This window comes from Fukomys damarensis, unplaced genomic scaffold (genome assembly GCF_012274545.1).
Source record: "Fukomys damarensis isolate Sample0158 unplaced genomic scaffold, DMR_v1.0_HiC HiC_scaffold_19, whole genome shotgun sequence".
Classification (NCBI taxonomy): domain Eukaryota; kingdom Metazoa; phylum Chordata; class Mammalia; order Rodentia; family Bathyergidae; genus Fukomys; species Fukomys damarensis.
Window position 1 is genome coordinate 47,731,891 of NW_022900931.1, and position 22,483 is coordinate 47,754,373.

Genomic DNA, 22,483 nt, shown 5'->3' on the forward strand with positions numbered 1-22,483 from the left:
GGGGGAGCAGACTTCTGTTCTCCATGCATATTTCATAAGCAAGAAATGGAGAGCTGGGGACGGGTGGGGCTGGGGCGAGAGCCAGGGCAGGACCATAGGCGAACCCCCTCGGCCTCCCACACTAGAGGCAGCGGTGTAAGTGCCTTAGTCCCATTCAGAGTCCCTGTGTGACTCTGACACAGTCTCTACCTCCACTCCTTTTTTCCCTGTGATGAAAGCTTCCCAAGGTACTAACAGGGAAACTGAGAAAAGAGCAAGTGGACAGCATTCAAAGGCAAAAGAGGACCTGAGCGTCCTCACCCTAACCGAGTTCCCATCCTCTGTAGAGTAGGTGCCCACAGTTGCTGTTCAGGCTCTAGCCTCATCACCCCGAGACTCAGTCACCCCCACACCCCTTCTCCAGCCCCATCCTCTCACCTACCCTATCACTGGTTAGGCTCAGAGTCAAATTCTGGCACAGACCCCTACCAGGAGTTTTTCCAGGCCGAGCAGCCCAACCTAACCCATTCAGAATTAGGGGCTTTTTGGAAGAAAGAGGTAAGAGCTGAAAGGAGACAAGGGAGATGTGCTTAGAGAGGATTGGAAGGGCCCCGGAGAGGAGGACGGGGCGGCCCTGGTAGGCTTTGAGTATATGGGGTATCAAATAAACGGGAAAAGGAGATATAAAATTCTGTGCAAATGAGCACTGAGTGTGTTCACACCAATAGCCCAGCGTGCCTGTGCGTGAGTACACCAGAGTCTGTGTGGGTCAACTGCAGGGTGGCGGGATTGGGGAGGGGGCGTAGAGGCTGGGGTTTCCACATGGAAATGCCCCTTCCAGCTGTTGGAGGTCTTCACTGAAACTTTGTGAGTATCCGAAGTGAGCCGTGACTAGAGAGGACCCCAGAGGACGGGAGATACAGTGAAGAACACTGCCCGTCATGTGACCTTGGACAAACAACAGCCTCTTGATCCTCAATGTCTTTTTCTGTAAAATGGGCTTCTTCGGTCACCATGGAGGTGAGGTGTGCTAATGCTGTAATGGGCTCACACCTTAGTAGGAGCACAGCCCACCTTTGGCCTGTGGGAGAGATGTGCCACTTTTCCGAGGCTGATCAACCTTTTCTGGGCTTCCTCCAGGGTGAGGCGGTCCCTAAGGGGAGTTCCATAATTCCTCCCCAGGTTCCCACTCCTCCCCGCCCCCAGATCTGGGAGGTGCCAACTCCCACCTGGGCAGGCCCAGACAGGTGCCCAGGCGCCAGCAGATGGGCTGAGCTGGAGGGGAAAGGAGGCCTGAGGAGGGAGGCTGGGGGGGCAGGGGATCAGGTGGCATCTCAGTTCTTGCATCATCATTGCCATGGTGCTGATTAAAAACCAATCTCCACCTAATGAGCCCCCAGCAACAACAATTCTACCTCCCCCACCCTCCTGCCCTCCAACCCATCCAGAAATTGGGAGAGCGAGAGACTCAGGAGAGGGTGTCGTGCGGGAGATGAGAGCTACAGAAAGAATGAGAGCTGGAGAGAGATAGGAGAGGCAGAGGGAAATGAGGAGGACAGGGGAGCCAGAGATCCAAGGAGAGATTTACAAAGGTGCAAAATCAAAGTCAATGGGGAACAGAGGTGGAGGGACCACAGACATGGGAATTCAGTCAGAGGGAGATAGAGACATAAGACAGACAGAGGAAAAGGGAGGACGGGGAGGAACACAGAGATACAGGGCGTGGAGGATGATAGAGCAGATAGAGATCTGAAATGAGGAGGAAAGCATTAGGAGTCACGGGGTGGGGTGAACGCCGGCATGGAGGACACATGGCTCTTTGGTGATGGGGAGAGGCTGACACCAGGAGAATCTCAGGTTCTGAGGAGAATCCGAGGCAGAGTCTGATGGAGGCCCCAAGACACAGGGGAGACACAGATACAGGGGAGAAGCAGAGGGAAGACAGTTGTGAGGCAGACAGACAGGGTGGGGAGACACGATAAGCAGACAGAAGGACGAAGGTGAGGGACTGTTGCTGCAATGGGGGACCCAGGTCCTGAAGGGTAAGTGCTGAGGACAACTTGTGCAGAACCTAGAGAGACCCTCAAAGCAAAAAGGAACCATGAGGGGTGGCATGGGCGAGGAGGGGACTGAGTCAGACTCCTTTGGCCGGCCTTCCTCGCTATAGACCGCTACGCTGAGGCCCTTCAGGCCTGCAGCCTCCATGAAGCGTGGAGCCTGAGCTGTCCCCAGTGTGAGCCTAGATTTGACGGTAGATGAGAGGGAGCGAGGGCTCATGTCTTTCTCCTCTGCATCTGTCAGCACGGCATCCTGGACTCTGGGGTCCTCATCTCCACGCTGCCCACAGGGATTGTTTTTGCTCCTTAGGGGAGTAACTGAAATGAATATACGCATGCGATAAAGAGGAGCTAAAATCATGGTATAGTGGAAAAGACGACATCTGTGAACCTGGAGTCAGCTAGACCTAGGTCCGGGGCCTGGGGACCTGGGACAAGTAGCTTAACTGGCTTTTACCTTGCTATGTGTGAAATGGAGATAATGTGGACTTCTCCAAGGCCTATTGTGATATCCTGGGGAAATCAAGGATGGGACAGTGCAGGGAAAAAGTGCAAAGCGCTCTAGTGAGTCCCCCACATTCGTGCAGTGCTGTAAAGGTGGCAAGAAGTTTCATGCACACGGCATTGTGATCCGGGAAGCTGGGAGAACTCTGAGGTCAGTGGAGGTTGCCTGCCCAAAGAGTGAGAACCCTGTGGGGGTCTCCATTGTGAGGGGGGGCAGGAGGAGCAGGGCTTGGGGGTGGGGAGGATGAACATATCTTTATGATTCACTGTTGTGATTTAACGTTTTACAGGCATTCACTTTTTCAGATTGTGATTCACAAACTCTCTATCCCCACAGGGCTAAGGAGGTAGATTGCTGGGGGAGGGAGTTGGAAGGGTAGGGAAGACACAGGGGCTGGGCCCAGTCCTTGAGGGTGGGGGAGGGCCTGGAGGAGCTGGGAAGCAGTGGGTTTGGCAGGAGAGGGGGTGACATATGTGGGGAGCCCTGGGGACCCAACCAGGCAAGCGGCTGGCAGGGAGAGCAGACGGTGTTAACCCTCGCTGTGCCACACTGCCTGACCCCTCCCCAGGAGTGGCCCAGTGGCCAGAGTGCTATTTTGTCAGAGACTGGCCATGCTGGGGTCACAGAAGCAAGGCAGGCAGGAGGAGCTGGGGCAGGAGATGTTTCCGGAAAATGGCAGCACATCTTGGAGTATCTTCATCTCTGAGTTTCTCTCCTGGTCTGTTTGCACGTGGTCTCCGTCAGTCTGTCTCTGTGAGCTCCTCGAAGGTGACAGCGGGTCTCCACTCTAACTATACAATCTGTCACTCTCTCTGCTGCCAGCCTGGAGAGGGAGCCCCCCTTCCCTGCACCCTGGGCCCCTAGGCTTTCAGCCTTTGTCTCCTAAGGCCTCCAAGCTCTCCTTCCTCCACACTCACCTCTCCTTAGGCAGAGCCCATCTCCAATCTCATTAGGGCCTCCAACCACTGCACCGCCCCCACCCCCACCCCCACCTCCTCTTCCCTATCACCACCAGTGCTGGGCCTACTCCCCTCCTGGCCACTTCTGCCTGGCCTTTCTCCCCTCGGGCTCCCTCTCCTCTTCCTCCGCTCTCCCTGCTGCTGCTCTGCCGCTCTCATCTCCCTTTTCCTCCTTCAGCCAACTAGCAATGTTTGTTTGTTTTTTTTCCCCGTTTCCTTCACTAGCTAATTCTTTCTATTCATTTTTGGTTTCAGGGAATTGAACTCAGGACCTTGTGCTTGTGAGGTAGGCTACAGAACCACTGAGCTAAATCCCCAGCCCTACCTAATTTTTTCTCTCATCTCAATGTTTTCTTCCTTCCTCCTGGTTTCTCTAGCCCCTTTTCAGCTGTGAGTTGGAGAGAGTCCGGACTCCAGGGTCCTAGCTCCAGCCCTGAGCAGCCACCCAGCCAGAGCCAGAGGCTGGAAACATTTGCCCACAGTTGCATCACCTCCAACGAATGGCTTCTTCTGGGCCTCCTGAGATGACCTTCACTTCTGCTCTACGCTTCCCCTGCCAGGGCCAAAGGGCTACCCCTGCCCCTCTCCACAGCAGGAGCGTGGAGCTCTTGTGCCTCTGTGTTTGAATTCAAGAAATAATAATCCATCCTGAAGCCCTCACAACCCCAACCTTCCAAGGGCCTCTGTTCCTTATCAATTCCGCCCATTCTTGCCAAGGCTTTTTCCCTTTTCTTTTCCTCCCTTCACCTTCCTTTCCATTTTTCTTTCTCCCATTTCCACCCCTTTCTTTTTTCTTGTTTTTGTGAGGGTTGGCTGTGGAGTGACAGGGTCTCTTTTATATTATGTTATGCCACAATATTCCAAATTCCTGCTATCCCTGGGCTAGGAGACAACAGTGCCCCTCAGGCATCCCACCCTAGAACTCTGCTATCTCCAAGTTCATGAATTGATCAGCCTTTGAAATGGCCCCTGCCCTGAGGAGTTTAGGGTGAGAGGGTTGGGGGGGGGTATGGTTCCAGCTGTCCCTTCCCAGAACAAGACAGAGCCAGGGTGGACCTGAGAGCAGCCCCTTGTCCAAATGTACTTTATAGATGAGAACACAGGATGCCCCTCCCAAAGTCACACAGCATTAGCAGCAGACCAGAAAATCTGGTCCTGAGTTCTTCCCACATCACGAGGCTCCTCCTCCCTGGCCCAGCGGAAAGAAAATCCTCCATCCTCTGAACTCAGGAGAAACCTGTTTAGGGCACTGATCCTGCAAGGAGCATACACAGCCACGCCTGGTTCTTTATCTTGTTGGGCCCCTTCCTGCCATCGGGACTGTGGATTTGAAGTCTTGCAGGGAAGGCACCACCTTTCTTAGCCCTTTCAGATGCTGGGACAGAGCGCCTTGCCCATAGCTGTGCTCAACAAATGTCTACGGCAGCTTCAGCTGCTTGGGTGGCTGTGGACATGACATGTTCTAGTCCCAACTCTTTATTTGCTGTGTGGCCCTGGACAAAGCCACACTGTTCCTCTGGACTAGTTTCCTCATCTATCAAATGAGTTAGACCAAAAAAGAGTTAGATCATACACGTAATTCCCAAGGTCTTACTGTAAGTTCCCTTGAAGAAACAAAAGTCCTGTACTGAGTAAGGATCTCAATATACAGCATCAGAATCTAGATTAAAGGAAGAAAAAAAAAAAAAAACTCCCAGGATGTGCCTTTAGGAGCAGTGACCCAGAGATGAGAAACAGGAAGCAGTAACCCCTTTACCCAGAAGCCAGGAAAAAGAAATCAGCTGCTAGAAACCTTCAGGGGCAACCTTGAGGGAACAGGCGAGATGTCAACAGGTAGATACCACAGAGACCTGGAGACCAGGGTAGGGATTGCGAGGAAGAGAAGGGGCATAGTGGACTAGCAGTGGGCAGAAGGGGAGCCCTCAGGGAGGGGAAAGGGCTGGAAGATGATTCTGTTCAGAAGGCAGGATGAACAAGGCCTAGATGCAGGGGAGGGAAACGGGTCAAAAAGGATATGGCCGTTAATACACTGCCAGCCAGACACTTACGGTCTTTAGGGCACAAGGGCCAAGTGGTGAGGCACCAGCATGATGGTCACTGAGAGGGAGGGTGTGTGCCAGTTCCGGTGGTCATCTGGGTGGCTGCACGCCTCCCAGGGTGCCCGCCTGGCCTCTCCCAGAGCCAGGGCAAGGAAGGGCCCATTTGTGGGTGGGGTTAAGGAGCATGGAAGGCAGAAGACAAGTTTGTGTTTAGGATTCTCCCTTAGGTAGAGGTGGCCAAGATATTGAGGGCTCTGCATCTTGTACCCTTCTTACCCACCCTGATCTCTTGATTCTGCCCACGCCTGTGATTCGCCGTTCAGCCCCCTCCCTGGTACCCAGCCATGTCCTCACTTCCCAAAGCTGCCAGCAGGATGAGGGAGTTTACTGCTCTGCCCGCTGGGAGACCTGTTGGCCGAGGGAGGCATGGAGCCGGCCCAGACACAGTGGCAGCTGTGTTCAGCTCCCGCCAGCATAGCACACAGCTTCTCCAGCTCCAACTGGGGGGCTGGGGCGGGGAAGCAGCAGGGTGTTTTTCCTATCTCAGGACCCCAAACGTGCCCCCTTGAGGGAACTTGGAGAGAAACCTGAAGAAAAATGATCTCCTCTCAGCAGGATTCGCAAAGGCAAACAGCCCAACCAGAGAACTAAGGAGTGGGGGGGATGCGCGCTCTCAGCCAGCTTTCCCTTGCCGCTGGCCTTCAGGCATGTGTCACAGCGGCTTCCTGGCCGGCAAAGGCTGGGCCTCTGCTCCCACCCTGCCACTTCTCTTCCCCCTTCAGCTGACTCAGCCGCTGCCCACGATCACTTAGCAGTTCTGCAATAATCCAGAATTCTGCCTCCATGAAGACCCACAAAATTACAGCCTTTCCAGAGCTGTGGTTCCTTCTGAAATAGTTCTAAACCACTCTGGTTTTGGTCCCCAAAAAGCCGACTGCCCACAGAAGGTCCAAACTCCTTCGCAGGTCACCCAAGATCCTTAGGTCTGCCCCAGCCTCAACTCCTGCCGATTTTCATGGCTCAGGCACGCGAACAGCACCATTTCCCAAGCATGACTCCTGCCTCTGCTTGACTGTGCTTCCACACCTGGGGAACTCATTCGTGCCTACTCAGCTATCACCCATTGCCCTGAATCCCACCACATGCTACTGCACAGGGACCCACACGTGCAACATATCCAGAGAGCATTCTGGATGAGTCGCACACTCTTTCCTCACCCCAACTATGAGAACCTCAAAGGGCTGTCTTCACTTTATCTCTGTACCTAGCCAGGGGCACAGAGTGAATAAAGCACCTGTCCACTACCAGAGCAAGAAGAAACTAGGCTAAGGCTGCTCTTTTAAGTGGGGCACCCAGGCTCCAGAGCTCAGCCAAGAGCCCTTGTTTTAAAAGGATTGCAAAGTCCTCGATGGGGGAATCCTCCTTGGGTCTTCACCCAAGGTAACAATTTCACTGACATCCAGTCCCACCAGCACAGCACATAGGTTGTCCTAAACTTGATGGTTGGGGAAGAGTAACAGGTAAGAGTATAAGCTGTGTGGGATAATCTATTTTAATGAAACTCCCTATTTATATATTTACAAAAAAAAAAAAAAGGAAAAAAACCAACAAAATAGATATTACAGCTTAATAAAAAGTACACCTGGGCACCATGGGCTGGAGGTGGGATACCCACCCAGCAGCACGCCCACCCTAATGTGCCAACTGAGGATCTGGAGAACAGACAGTGGGAAGGAACAGCAGGCTCGGCCCAGAGAACCTTGTCCTCCTCTTCAGAGGTTCACCGTGGCAGAACCCTGATGTTCAGCCCTTCGCCTCCTTCTTCCTGGTCTGCAAAGTGGTTGGGTACAGGGATGGGGTGGGGGCGAGAAGGGACACAGAGGGGAGAACAGGGCTGGGAGAATAGGGCTGGGCGTCCTTAGGACGGGCAGGTAGGAGTGGGGACCTTGGGAGTTGAACAGGAGCAGGAAGCTTCTATTATAATCCCAGAATCTTGCAGAGAGAGGGGAAAGGAGGAACTGGAGAAGGGAGGTGGGGAGGCAGAGTGACTTGCTTATTTCTTCTGGACAGTTCCACTCCTTTATATTAACTCCAGTCTGAGACAGGCCCAAAGAAGATCCAGTGACAAACTAGTGGTTTGTTCCCAATGGGACAAATGATCTTGGAAGTGAAGTGCTGAGCTGGCAGGGAAAGCTGGGGGCCTCTTCAGTAAGACACAGCTCCTGGCTCTCGGGGAGCAATGAAAAGGACATCGGCTTTGGCATTGATGCAGTAGGTAATGACGAGAGAGAAGACGAGGATGCCGAAGCCCACTATCAGGGTGATAAACTGCAAGGGAGGAAGGGTGTGGAGAGGGAAGAGAAAGGTGTCCTCAGAACTCAGTGCATTTAGGTTAACTGGGGCTGGGACACAGGGACACCAGAATTCTGCTGTTGGCTTCAGGCACCATATATAGAACAGTCATGGGCAATACCTTCCTAATCTACAGACTTAACTCTCCTCATTTGAAAAGAGAAGTTTCTCTGTTCTTCCTTCTTGCATTAGATCTTAAGCATCCTGAAGGGAAGGCCCACAGCTTTGATTCCCTTGTGGCAGCTACACTACTGACTGATGACAGGGGCTCCGTGACTGACTCATCTCCACTGTGCTGGCTGGGGACACAGGTGGGAGCAGGAGCCCCAGAGGCACTTCTGGGATCCATGGGCTTCTCTAGGATAAACATACAGTCTAAGTACCAGTGAGGAGAAGCCTGTCAATGGGACACGCAGACCAAGTATGGATTTGCAGCTTTTGCACTGCAAACTGATGGCAAAAGGCAGATGGGAGGGGAATGAGACAACAGAAAGAAGTCAACTGGTTCACTGCCACCTCTCCTCCTGCGGTCTCACCTCAAGTTCTTTGCTGGCAACCAGGAATATCCGAGCCCGAATGTCTTTCCAGCGGCTCTCAGTCCATGTAGAGTATTCGGTGGAGCTCCACTGACTCAGTTCGAAGGCAGGTGACAAGGCCCTGGCCAGTCGTGCAGTGGAACGCACGCACCGGGGCAGCCGGTCCGTCTCGTTGGAACTCAGAGGGCCCTGAACCCATGAGTACTCATACAGCTGCACAGGGAGATGGGCCACAACACAGGGCTGACATCCTCTTCTCAGCTGCTCCCTTCAGCCCTGTTAGCACCACACTTGATCCAACTGAGCTAACTGGCTATTATCCCTTTACCCTTTAGGTGGTTCAATTTCACCCAGGCCTCTGCAAGCGCAAGGACTCTAGTTCGATCCCCGGTACCAAAAAAAAAAAAAAACTTAAGAAAAAAGCCAGGTATTTAGCTCAGTGGTTCCCCCACCTGCCTCACCCAGGCCTCTGCAAGCACAAGGACTCGAGTTCGATCCCCGGTACCAAAAAAAAAAAAAAACTTAAGAAAAAAGCCAGGTATTTAGCTCAGTGGTTCCCCCACCTGCCTCACCCAGGCCTCTGCAAGCACAAGGACTCGAGTTCGATCCCCGGTACCAAAAAAAAAAAAAAAAAAAAAAAACTTAAGAAAAAAGCCAGGTATTTAGCTCAGTGGTTCCACCACCTGCCTCACCCAGGCCTCTGTTCTCAAGTTCACAGGACTGCATCCCTCCACCTCTCCATCCCAACACGTAGGTCTACCTGAGTCTAGAAGATCCTCTGACTTCCCCAAGGGAAAGAGCCCCCAGGGTACCTCCGACACCCACCACCACTCACATCCTTGTTTTCATTTGGAACTTTACTTGGATCCTGGCACTGCTCTCGAGTGAGGTCGATCACCTTGCCAGTCAAATTTGCCAAGACATACTGCACGACATAAGTGGTGTTGGTGGGGCTGGAGACAGCGATGTAATGCTGAAGAGGCCCGTCTCCTGATTGCAGGCCAAAGGGAACGGAGGATTTGGTGGGTGCAAGGTGATTGAGGGTTAGGCAGAAAAAGGAAGAGTCCCAGATTGGCAAGAGCCACGGAAGAGAAAGTACAAGAAAAGGATCCAACACACATCAGGAGAAAGGAAAACAGAAGAGGGGTAAAAAAAAAAAAAGAATAAAGATTAAACCAAAATGATGCCTTTTCCACCATACCTTACCATGGTTTAGGGTCCCCTTCTCACACCAGATGCTTACCCAAGTAGGACCTCAGATCCTGTCTAAGGATAGACTGGAACCAAGAGTTGTTGGCTTGAATCAGGAACCCATAGAGCAGGCGGGTGACCTATGATTGGAACAGCAGGAAGAGAAAACCTGTGACTTCAAACAAGGCCAGCAAGAAGAATCAGTGAACATGATTCTGGCATGACCCAGTCTGGGGCTGAGAGATGGTGGCAGCTCACTAAGGGCAGAGATGAGGCCCACCCAAGAGCATCCAGAGGCATGGTGAATTCCAAAGTTTAGGAGGCTAGGCAAGGATGTAAAGGATGGGGCAGCCCGCTGTGTCATCAGGGACAGACGTGGAGCCATCAGCTCTTACCGTCTGGGGATCAGCCTGAACCATGTCGCTGAAGTTGCTTCCTCCTGCAAGTGCATACAGTGCACGTCCCAGCACTGTGGCCACATTTGCCAGGGCCTGTGGCAGATGAGCAGAGGGGCTGAATGGTTCATCTCTCCGAGCTCAGGCACTGGAATTCTAACCACTGTCACTGTGCCCCCCATGCTCCCACCCAGCCTGGGTACCTTGGCCGTGTCTGTCACAAAGTTCAGGTCCTCTTCAGGGCTCAGCCACTCAGGATAGCTCACATTAATGTTCTCAGCAGTGTCGTAAATGCTTTGGTAATAGCTGCCAGGAAAGCCGGCATGAGCCTTGGCTACATTCATCAGCCAGGACCTTGCCCCTTTCCTACTCAAATACCCCTATGCAGGACTTTGCTATTGTATTTTTCATCATCCAGGGGAAAAGAGAGAAAGAAGGTCGGGATCCATTCTCAAAGAAGGCATGAAGAATGCGATGGTGGGGGTGGCTAATGAAATACAGAGACTTTTCTGATGGGTGAGGCAGCAAGGTAAATAAGCTGAGATCTTTAAGTACAGGAGACTCTTTATATTGTCTGGGCTGGACACATAGAAAGATGATTCAGAGACTTTTCAGAGGACTCTGCACACATCATCAGAATACTTGTATGATTGTTCCCATGAATAGAGGGGTGGCTGGGAGCAGAGGAAGGATTAGCAGGTATTAGGGTCAGGAATGCTCACAGTTTTGTACAAATACATCCAACCAAATCAGCACAATGGGTCTCAGGGAGCCCCATGGAAAAAAGATTTTAAAAGAGGGGCTAAGGAAGAAAAAAAAAAAGAGGGGTTAAGGGAGCTCTAATAAATCCCCACCCCACACGCTCACTTAACAAAATGATTTAAATGAAGAACTACCACTCACCCCACAGCTGGTGCTGAGGAATGATCTGCAGAAGACAAGCTGACCCTAATGCTACTCTCCTACATGGACTGCTAGAGTTGGAGAGCCAAAGCTTAAGCATTTTTATTCAGAAACTCGTTTGGCCCTAGGGAGGCTGAGGAGGTAGCAATCTAGCCTGTATGAAAAGTCTCATAATCCCAGGCACCAAGTTTAGCGCAGCTTAGGGTCCCAGACCGGGAAAGATGTAACTGTCTGTGTGTGACTTCTGATCTCTGCAGCCCCATCAGCGCAGACTCACATGTATCTACCACATGACAAGAACAAGTTACAAGCACCAGTACTGTTTGTAGTACCTGTGGGCAGTACCCATCGGCAGGCCCCTGGGCGGCTCTCTCCTCCAGCTGAGGAACCTCCACTTTCCCATGCTCCTGTTTGAGACACTGCCCTCTGCTGGCAGCCCTGAGGAGCTCAAGGCCCAGGAGAAGCCAAGAGCAGTGAACCAGTGTAGGATGACTACACTACAAAGGGCTGAGGGTGAAGATGATTTTCTAAGTGGACATCAAGTCAATGAGGGGACTAGGTTGGATGTGCACAGACCACTGAGCAAAAAACTCAAACTGCCTGGAGGTTTTGGAGGAGGTTGTGTGAGAAAAGCAAAGATGGCAACCTTTCTCCTAGAATGCAGTACAGACTCCCTTTGAGAAGGGTGCAGGACCCAGGGATTCTTACAGGTTATGGAAGGAATCATTATGGTCTGCCAGAACAACACCGGAGATGTTTCGAGCTCGAAGAAATCGCTGCAGAGAAGATGGTGGGAGGGCATGGGACTGATTAATTCTTCTGAGGACAACATCAGGTACATCAGCACCACTCCTCTCCAGTGTGGCCAGAAGGTCCTCTACCTAAGGGAGTGAGGGAGACCGAGTGATGAGAGGTGGGGAACAGAAAGCAGGAGGTTCTCTCAGAGCAGGAATGACAATAAAGGCGGTGGTAGGAAGAGGAATGCATGGCCAAACTCAGGTCTAAAGCTGAACCTGGCAGGGAGGGAGGGCCTTGAGCAAGAGGTAGGAAAGTAGAGAACATGCTAAGGATGGTGGGGCAGCCCTGTAATCCCAGCACTCAGGAGGCTGAGGCAGGAGCATCATGAGTTTTGTTTTTTTTGTTTTTGTTTTTGTTTTTTGAGACAGGGTCTCACTATGTAGTTGAAACTGACCTGGAACTCACTATGTAGTCCAGGCTGGTCTCGAATTCACAGTGATCCTCCTGCCTCAGTCTCCCAAGTGCTGGGATTACAGGCGTGAGGCGTGAGGAAAGTAGAGAACATGCTAAGGATGGTGGGGCAGCCCTGTAATCCCAGCACTCAGGAGGCTGAGGCAGGAGCATCATGAGTTTTGTTTTTTTTGTTTTTGTTTTTGTTTTTTGAGACAGGGTCTCACTATGTAGTTGAAACTGACCTGGAACTCACTATGTAGTCCAGGCTGGTCTCGAATTCACAGTGATCCTCCTGCCTCAGTCTCCCAAGTGCTGGGATTACAGGCGTGAGCCACCATGCCCGGCCAGCATCATGAGTTTGAGCCTAGCCTGGTCAACTGAGATCCCCATCTCAAAAAAAAAAAAAAAGAAAAGACAAGGGTTGGGGGCATAGTTCAGTGTGAAGGTCTGGGTTCAGTTCAATCCCCAGCACCACCAAAAAGAGAAAAAAAGAATAAGGGAAAGTGGAAAATAATGAGACAATTTGGGCAGGGAGTCTCACATAGGCAAGACTTGGCAGGACAGCAAGGAGAAGAGGGAGCTAGTCTCTCACTTGTCCTTAATGGGCAATAGTCACTTGCTAAGCATCAAATGGCCAGAGAACTCCCAATCCAGGGAATCACTGGGATGTCACTGAGCTCACAACAACTCTTCCCAGCAAATAATAATGGCTGGGATAGTCATCCTATGGCCAAAACCCAATTGAATCCTTTCTTTATCTTGCCTCACAGGCCCCAGGGATTGGTGGGAGCAAGGCAGGGGTTGGGTATGAGGTCCGTACTCTGAGCTACTGGGTTACCTGGTTCTGAACAGACTCGTTTTTCTGAGACATGGGATCCGTGTGCATCCAGAGCTCTAGAGATGTTCTTAAGGCCACCTGGGGGAAGGATGAAGCAGCAACACTTACAGTCAGTCTTCTGTTCTGGCCCACACCTGGGGGAAGGAGTCAGGGGAAGAGGAGGGTGGTGCCTGCAGCAAGGACAGCAGAATGGAAGAGGAAGCTTTAAGTAGGAAGGACACAAGCCGCACCTGTCCCAGTTCCACAAATGCATCTATGTTCTCTAACCGCACAGGAAACTTCCCCTTCTCCATATCGTAGACCATTCTTGAGCTGCCAATGTAATCAAAAGTTTCCTGGGGGAGGAGGCAGAGATGAATAAGAAAAGCCACAGAAGTTCCAAAGGGTTAGGGCAGCCTCAAGGAAGGCCAAGTCATCAAAACTATAGGCAGGAAATCTACCACCTGGGGCCTTCACAACTGCTGGTCAGTCAGCTCACACGGCCATGTGACTTCCCCTCCTCCTTCCTTGAAGTCCCCGCTGTGATCATCTCTCACATGTATGAACCACAGGACTTCTCCAGCCCAGAAATGGGCTTCGTAAAGGCTCAAAGGGAACATGGACAATTATGTGTCTGCTATTCCTCAGGCTAGACAAGCTGTGGTGCCAGCAGGAAGTGGTAGGATCCCTCACAGAGCAGAAAGGGGATGCAGACAATAAGAGCAAAAGGAGGCCAAGCTGGGGATTTAACTCAGTGGCATCAGTCCTGAGTTCACTCCCCAGTATCAAAAAAAAAAAAAAAAAAAAAAAAAAAAGAAAGTAAAAGGAGGCCTCAGATAGATCTTATGGTGGGGGAGTGAGGGAGTTGGTAATGCAAGGGCATAAAAGCTTCCTAAAATAAAACTCCAAAGGAGACACATATAGACACATTCAAAATCTCTCTCCGCACTGATTGACAAGTTGAGTGTTGGGGTTGTCCCAACCAAGAGCCAGCCCCACACCCTGCTGCCCAGCCTCAGGTGAAGAACCCTTACTCCTTGGAAGAAGACAAACATGACATTGCGGGTCAGGGTGGTCACATCAGGTGCCTTTTGCAAGGCTTCGGCTGCAGCCAGCTGGGTGACAAAGGAGGCAACAGCACTTTCAGCCCCGGGGGCCACATTCCAGAAGAAGGAACGACTGTCCAGCTGGGTACAGAAGCAGAGGATGCACGCTTTAGAACTGGAAATGAGGAATAGGCCCAAGTACCCTTTCCAATTCCAGCCAAGAGAATGTGCTAGGGCAAAGGACAGAACCAGTTTCACACTGCCCAGCTCAACCTCCCCCTGAGGCTGTCTAGTGTAGCAACTCTGAAATCAGATAGGCCCAGGAGAGGCCTGCCAGCTCTTTCTGAGCCAGCCCTGCCCATACTGATCAGGGTCCAACACTCACCCGGGTAGCCGCAACCACCACCCTATCATCAGGCTCCAATGTCCCAGATGTATTTATAGGCTTGAGCGTGCTCCATACATTGTAGTCAGAGAGGGGGTCACAGACGATTTCTGAGTGGGACACAAACCATGAGATGACTAGGACTGAGGAAAAGGACAGCTGTAAAGAAGGCCCATGAGACCTCTCTGACCAGTGCTCCAAGGACTCTGGGCCATTTTCTCTACTTCCGCAGGTCCAGGTTGGTTTCTCTGCTATCTTGTACTTACTTCAGGTATAAGCTGCCTACAATGTGCACAACCGTTGATACTTCTCCCACCCAGCGCTTGCTGCCCAGGCCCACTCCATCCCCACCATGGTCTTGTCCCTATTACCTGGCCTGGCCCTGTCCTCCTCCCCACTGCAGGACCTCAGCATGGCTGAGATCAGTCCTACCTGGGTTGATGCTGAAGGTGCTCTGGATGAAGCTGCGCCGCATGCAGGTGGCAGTGCTGATGACGGCGTGCATGTGTGAGAAGAGCTGCATGGCGCACAGCGGGAAGGCCGGTGCTGAGCCGTTCTGACTCAGGTTGTGATCTTGATAGCACTGGAAGGGGAGAGGGACCCCACTGAGACAGACAGCTGTGGAGTCCCTCCCCTACTTCCCAGGAAGTGGAAGGCCCAGCTCCATCCTTAAACATTTGTCCCTGAGCTACAGGTGTCTTGGTATAACCACAGGACCTATAAGGTCAAACAGAAAAACTACTCAGTAGGTGGAAGAGGGCATGGGCTCATTGGCTTACTTGGAACAGATGAACTTATCCCATCCCAAATGGCTTGGCCCAATCTGGAGCTTCAGCCACTGTTCTTAATGTGATTTGACATAAGGAGCACTGATCCAGAGATCAAAAATAAGATTCAAGACAGCTTGGACATCAACTCACCTTATAACTTTGAATAAATCTCTTAACTGCTCTTGTGTCAAACGAAGAAGCCTGACTAAAACTAAGAGCATATTAGGGCTAAAAAGAATCTCAGAATTTACTGAACTAAAAGGAATCTCTTAACTCCTAGTCTAATACTCTTTTGTTGTTTTTGGCTTTTTGAGACATGGTGTCACTATGGAGCCCAGGCTGGCTTCAAACCATGATTCTCCTGCCTCAGCCCTCTGACTGCTGGAATTATAGGTGAGCAGCCCCATGCTCAGCACTTTTTTTTTTTTTTTTTTTTTTTAAATCTTAACCAGGGCTGAATTCCTTGTTTCATATTATTCTGTCAAATATTCTTTTTATGTTCATCTAGTCTAAAAGCCTTTCATGCTATTATATCAGGCAGGAAAGAAGTAGGAGAGGGAAACGTGAGGAAAATGAATTTCTTGGTTCTTTTTTTGGAGCAACTGTTTTCAAAGTATGTGCTAATACAATGAGCCTTCCTCCAAACAGGAGGAAAGCCTGAAAAATAATTCTGTCTCTCAATGGAATTGCCAGGAGGTGTCAGAGTTATTACCTGCTTGATGACCTTGGTTTCATTTTCATCTTCAAGAAGAAAGATGGGGAAACTAAAGTCTTCATAAGCCAAGCCACTGCCAAGAGGATTCCATGGCTTTTCTTTGCAGTGGGCAAACTCTGACCCATAGGAATTGGAGTAAACACCTGCAGGTAGAAAGGAGGGGTTAGAAGATAGGTTATGAAGACACCAAACACTTAGGAACGAGGTGAGGGAGGAAGGTTAGGATATCACAGAATTGGGATTAAGAGTTCAAAAAGGGGCAGTGACTCAAAGATGCAGAATCTAACACCATCCACAATGAAGTAGAGATCAAGGGACACTAGGCTGACAGATTAGGGCTCTCAGCATGTGACACATAGGGATGATGGAAGGAAAATGAAGAGGAACAAGGTGGGGGATGAATGGCAAAGGCAAATACTATCTTCTGTCTGGGATTCACCTGCTTACAACACAAGCAGACACACACATCCCCACCACAGGCTCAAAACGGAAGCAGCAGTGAGTCTTCTTTTGCAATCTTACCAAACCCATCATTTGGGCACTGCACACTAGGAGAGAAGCCGGGGGTGGGACTGGGCTTGGCCAAGGTCACTGCAAGACCAGCAATCCGACTATTTTTTCCCTTCAGCTTCTCCATTACATGCCTGGAACAGACAGGAAGTGCCATGAGAGACAGGAAGACATCAGGTAGTCAGAACTGTGCTCCTCAGGATAGAAATGAATAGAGAACCAGGAGGACCAGAACTGTCACTTCTCTTTACAGTCTCTAATTTCTGGGCCTGGACTGTGGCCCAAACTGAGTTCAGGGTTAGTCCCAGTTACCTTGTCACCCAGAGATCTCAGGCACCATTCCTTCCTCCCTAGAGTTGTACCTTCTTTCTTCTTTTGTGGGGGGAGATAAGGTCTCTATTAAGTTGCCCAGACTGGCCTTGAATTTGTGATCGTTCAGTCTCAGCCTCCTGAATGGCTGAGATCACAAGTGTGTGGCACTGCCTGGGTCAAACTCTTTTTTTTTTTTTTTTTTTTTTTTTTTTTGGTACTAGGGATCGAACTCAGGTCCTTGCGAAGCGGAACCACCAAGCTAAATCCCTGGCCCATTGAACTCTATTTTTAAGATCACTGAGATTATTCTATTTGATGGTTACTCTTCCTTTCTGAAGAGTGACTCTGTGCTCTCCTGACTGGACAGGGCAGGCTCATAAGTGTGAAGACTGCTCACCAAATCTTTCCTTCTTTACATATATTTTCCCAACAGGCACATCCAGTTCTTACCTGGTAAACAGCTTGCCTTCCAGCAGAACCATGTAAGGAGGGTTGGGGCCATCTGTCAACACCCATTGCAGGTCCTCTTCTTTCTCCACTACGTGGATAACCCCTGTGTCCCCACTAATTGAAGCTGCCAGGACAGAATGCATAGAATTAAAGCTCCCACAACTGACAATTCCGACTACCTTACTGATCCTGCAGATCTTTTATCTCTAAAGATGCCACAATATATTTGGGTGACCTCAGCCACCTCTGGTCTTAAATTGGAAAGCTGAATTGCTCTTGCTCCATATGAAGAAGGGCATATGAAGAAGGAACGGAGGACAAAAGAGTCCAAGAAGGGCCAGGGATTTAGCTTAGTGGTTCCACTGCCTGCCTCACAAGCACAAGGTCCTAAGTTTGATCCCTGATATAAAAAACAAAAACAAAAACAAAAAACAAAAGCATCCAAGACGACTTATCAGTAGTGTTCATTAAATGCCAGAAAGGCTCTATGTATGGTCTTCATGTTTTTTCCCAAATTTAGTCATTTACTCGTAAACACAAGATTCTAGAATAGAATCAAGTTTCAAATCTTCATTTTCTGTAGGAAACGCCAGATTCTAGATTTCTAGTTTAGACCCCTGGCTTTGAATCTTCCTTCATGAAAACACATGCAGACTCCCTTGGCCCCAGTAGCCTTCCCAGATCACTATTCCTGCACCATTCCTAAAACTTGCTCCTGGCTAGTTTTAGGTGAGCTTAATTCAGAACTCTGAGGTCTCAAGAACAGAGATCCCCAATGACAGTCCTTGAATGGATCTGAGATGTAATGATAGACTGCCCTACTTCCTGGGGAGCTCAGGTTTCCAAAGTCCCCAGGTTGGACACTGGCAGCCAGGAGAAGATATCATTTACCCCAGGGTGCACTACAAGTAAATCCACTTCTATACATGCAAGATGCTACACAAATAATATTTCTATGCATCTCACGATGTGACAAAGATTGGGAAGTCCTAATCTAGCGGATAGATGATCCACAGTCCAAAATGTCTCAAACTCTACAGAAATTGAGGCATTTGGCAAAACCCAAGTTCCATGTACAAACATCCCACAGGGTCCCTCTCAGTCTACTGTATAAAGGCTGAATGTGATATTCACAAATATCCTAGAGCAAGAGGATTCATCCCTGACTGTGTATTTGAATCACTTTGAAAGTTTTTTTGTTGTTTTTTGTCTATATTTTTGCACTAGGGATTGAAGCCAGGGCTTCGTGAATGCTACTCATGCATTCTACCAATGAACCACATCCCCAGCCCATGGAATTTTAACAAATACAGATGTTTGGGTACTACCTTATATCTCTGAAATTAAAATCACTAGAGATGGGGACAGGGACATGTATTTTCAAAACATACCACAAATAGTTCTTTGTGGGGCACAGGGGAGGGTGCTGGTACTTGAACCCAAGGTTTCACACATGTGAGGCAAATGCTCTATCACTGAGCTATACTGCCAACTCTCTTTACTTTTTATTTTGAGATAGAGTCTCCCTAAATTGCTGAGGCTGGACCTGAACTTGTGATTCTCCTGCTTTAGCCTCCTGAGTAGCTGGATTATAGGCATGCACCACCATGCCTAACCATATGTATTTCTTTAATATATAGAGTCAGGTATGAGAAATGTGCTTCTAGACCAAGGAACCAAAATACTCATAACAAGCAAGAGACAAAAATGATAACCAGTTCCTAACTGGTAGCTGAGCAAAAGTTTCCTTCTATGTGATCTGATAAAATCTAGACATGAAGGCAGGGCTCCCGACATTTAACTATGGCTTATAAATAATAAATATTTAACAAGTCCATGTCAATGGTCATAATAAAATAATGAAGAACAGCAGAGCCTGGAACAACTTTAGTTAAGATCCAGATATCGATGAAAGTTCAAACAACAGTCTGCCACAGCATTTAAAACATAAGACCAGAAAAAGCTGGTGGCAAATTAAAAAAATATGTAACTTCAGCTCTAGGAAGAACAGAAAGAAAATAAGCTTATGATACTGGGCTGAAGGAACGTGGACTTTAATCTGGGTAACAGGCGATTATGTAGTCTTGCTTCCTTTCTCTGGACCATCAGTGAAGAACAGCTTTTCTATCCTTACTTGCCACATCCAATGGGGATAGAAAAAACAAGGGAGGCAGGAAGGAAGAAGAAACTTACATAGATCGCTCTCTTTGAATATTTTAAGGATCCAGTAAAAACAGGTCATTATAATCAAAAATCAAATCTGGATCTCTTTTTCTCCTTAGTTTTATGATGCTAGCCAACTCCAATTAAAGAGGGCGTAGCCTGCTAAGTAAGGATAGACAGATATGATGAAGTAAGACTTAGAAATAAGTAGATTGAAAAGGAAACAAGATCTTAATGAGGAAGTATCCAGAGTCCAGCCCTTCCCCTCTTGTTTCTCTGTACACTGGCACTTGGCCTCATCTCTAGAGACTATTGCTTTGCCTCCCACTGGGCCCCTTGAAGAACACACAGCGGAATGACTCATTTCCAAAGGGGATTTCTCAGAGCCCAACTCCAGGAGGATGGGGTCCTAGCATTTTGCATTTACAGCGAGGTTCTGGCAGGTCCAGCAGCCTGACCTCAGCCCACTATGGACCTGACTTTTTCATCCCCAAACCTAGTTTAGAAATTGAACCCAACAAAAAAAACTGTATTTATGACTGTTTGGAACCAACCAACCCATTTCCAGTGCACCCTGTACAGGAACATAAGACAATTAATGTAGCTCAGGGAAGAATGGGTAGAAAAAGTATTAGCTACCTCCCTGAGCAAGTCTCTTACTTTCCAGTAACTCAGTTTACTTTTACCAAATCCAAAAGTTTCAGGCAACTATACAGAACATTGCTGAGACAATGATATTTATTCAGCATCACCAGTAACATCTATTAAAAGATAGTATGACTTTCAGCTTTGTGCAAAACTATTCCAATCATTATTAGTACAGAGGTTAACTGAACTCCAGAGGTGATCAATTCAATAATGAAGAAGCCAAGATCAGATCACAGCTTGCCTGCTTACTTACTTGCAAAACTATTACTCTGACAAAGTTACTATCCAGAGAATATCAAAAATCTGAAGATAACAGCTTAAGCAGCAAACAAACTGATTCAGCCTTTAGATCACAAGTCTTTTCCTCTGTGATTTTTATAGTTTTTATAACTATGGTGTCATGCATTTTGTGTTAAAAAACATTTATAAAGCATAATTATAAATTCTTCACTAATATTCCCAACTATTTGGCATAATCAATGCCTTTTTATCAACTACTTAGCTGACTTTAAGAAGCTTATTTTGGGGGCCAGGGATTTAGCTCAGTGGTTCCGCCACCTGCTTTGCAAGTACAAGGTCCCGAGTTTGATTTCTGGTACCGGAAAAAAAAAGAAGCAGCTTACTCTGGTTCCCCAAAGATATTCAGAGTGCAGTGAATGGACTCCAGAGACTATAGGACTTCTCCACTACAAAAGGATCATTAGAAATCTTGGCTTAGAACATGGATGACCAGGGTTTCAAATCCTAGCATCATACCTTATTATCAACATGATCTTGGAAAGTTAGTCAATCTCTCTAAGTCTCAGTCTCATCATTTATAAAATGGAATTGATTGAGGTTGCTGTGGAGCTTAAATGAGACACACATGTAAAAAGCTTAGTATATATAATTTACTAAATGTTAGCTCATTAATTATCTTGTTAGTTTGACAGGTGGTTCTCTATCACCTCCTACTCACACAGTCTAATTTGACTCCTAATGGGCATAGATCCTTCTTAGTATCTAGGGCACAACTGAAATATCAATGGCCACAAACACCAATTAAAATTTCAACTCACACTGGCAGCCAATCTGATGAGTGGCATTAAGCAGACGAACACAGGGAGCCGTTTTATTTAAAGGAATGTAGATCTTTCTCTCCACGGAGTTTCCCTTGCACAAACCTGATTAGAAAATAAAACTGTTAGAAGAAACCACGAGACACTAATACCTTGCCTCTAAAATGTCACTGACTTAATTCACAGCTTGGGCTAATCATTCAATATCATACTTTCTAAAATTGGACAAATGTCCATTCTTTTCACTTCTTGGACACGTTATTGGAATAGATAAATGCTCTAAAAAGCAAGCACCTAGCTATGTAACTCAGAAGACTTCATGAAAAGCAAAGGACACTGAAGCTAAGAGAGAAAACGTGATCTGTCAATGGAAAGGTGTTTGACGTTAGACATGCCAACTGCTGGTTGCATGAAAGATCACACTTCTGCTCTTCTATCCTGTATGTAAATTACTAACTAGTTAAGAAAAGATCGCTGGTCTAAAAATATAGATCACCAAAAACATCAATAAAAAACACATTTCTGAGACTTTTCCCAAGAGTCTGAACAAAACTGGGAGAAACCTTATGCCACACACCTGTTCAGTTCATCTAACACCAGCAGATCGATTATGTGTTCATATAGTGAATGACAGCTATAGGTTTTCCTTTGGGGATCTTTAAAAGCAAATTGAGTTTAGGGGACAGCCTGCTCATGGTTACAGGTATGTTTGCATTTTAGCATTCAAGCAACTAGAAAGTCACACACCAGAATGTAAATGTGTGTAAGGAAAACACCTATGCACGTTATAAAAGCCTTAAATTCCTTGAATCATTACTTAAGAGTACCCATAACCTACCTTAGTCTCACTTTATTGATGAAGGACAGAGATGAAGGATAGAAGTTTATGGAATCAACACGGGAAAGAATGAGGATTATTTTATGGGCGGCATAGCTCCCACAGAACAAGGCTGTTTTGGCCTCAGAAAGTCTAAACCCGGGAAAAGAAGCTGAACTTTCACACCTGTTCCTTTTGATTGTGGGTGGAGTGGCTGAGGCTCTATAGAAATCCGGGAATCCGAACAAAGTGTGAGAAAAATCAGGCTGGAAATACACAAAGAGGCCTGAAGGAAGGACTGACGGGACACCACTTGCCGAGGAGGGGAAGGGATAAAAGATTCAGCGAAAGGGGGAACTTCTGTCATGGGAACGAAAGAGAAAGAGGATTTACAGGGTGGGGGACAAGGGGGCAGCGAGGACCAGAAGGGAAACACCGGCGCTCGCGGTTGGGCAGATCCGGACTGTTCCCCTTACAGAGCTGAGCTCACGGGCAGGGAGGCCTCACCTGTCAGTAGAACGCAGAACGACAGAAGGTGAAGAAGACCCCGACTTCCCGGGTCAGCTTCAGTGCTGCCCCCAGCCGTGGCCATCTTGCCTCTCCGCAGAGCGGAAACCTCAGTTCCCTCTCTAGTCACTTAGCGGCCTCTCTAGGCTACGACTGCCGCCGTCTCTGTGGCTCGGAG

General features: G+C 48.6%; 1 protein-coding gene across 1 annotated transcript; it reads right to left on the reverse strand.

The window, feature by feature from the left end:
- Nucleotides 1–4,545: 4,545 nt before the first annotated feature.
- Ncstn (nicastrin) lies at nt 4,546–22,468 on the reverse strand. The gene is made up of 17 exons (XM_010616663.3): nt 22,306–22,468; nt 20,982–21,086; nt 17,113–17,236; nt 16,363–16,484; nt 15,838–15,983; nt 14,788–14,938; nt 14,356–14,465; nt 13,959–14,111; nt 13,176–13,280; nt 12,946–13,023; nt 11,625–11,797; nt 10,217–10,319; nt 10,014–10,109; nt 9,671–9,758; nt 9,263–9,417; nt 8,428–8,640; nt 4,546–7,867 (listed from the first exon to the last, which is right to left on the reverse strand). The coding sequence occupies exons 1-17, from the start codon at nt 22,388–22,390 to the stop codon at nt 7,745–7,747; spliced, it is 2,130 nt and encodes a 709-aa protein (XP_010614965.1). The 5' UTR covers nt 22,391–22,468; the 3' UTR covers nt 4,546–7,744.
- Nucleotides 22,469–22,483: the final 15 nt, after the last annotated feature.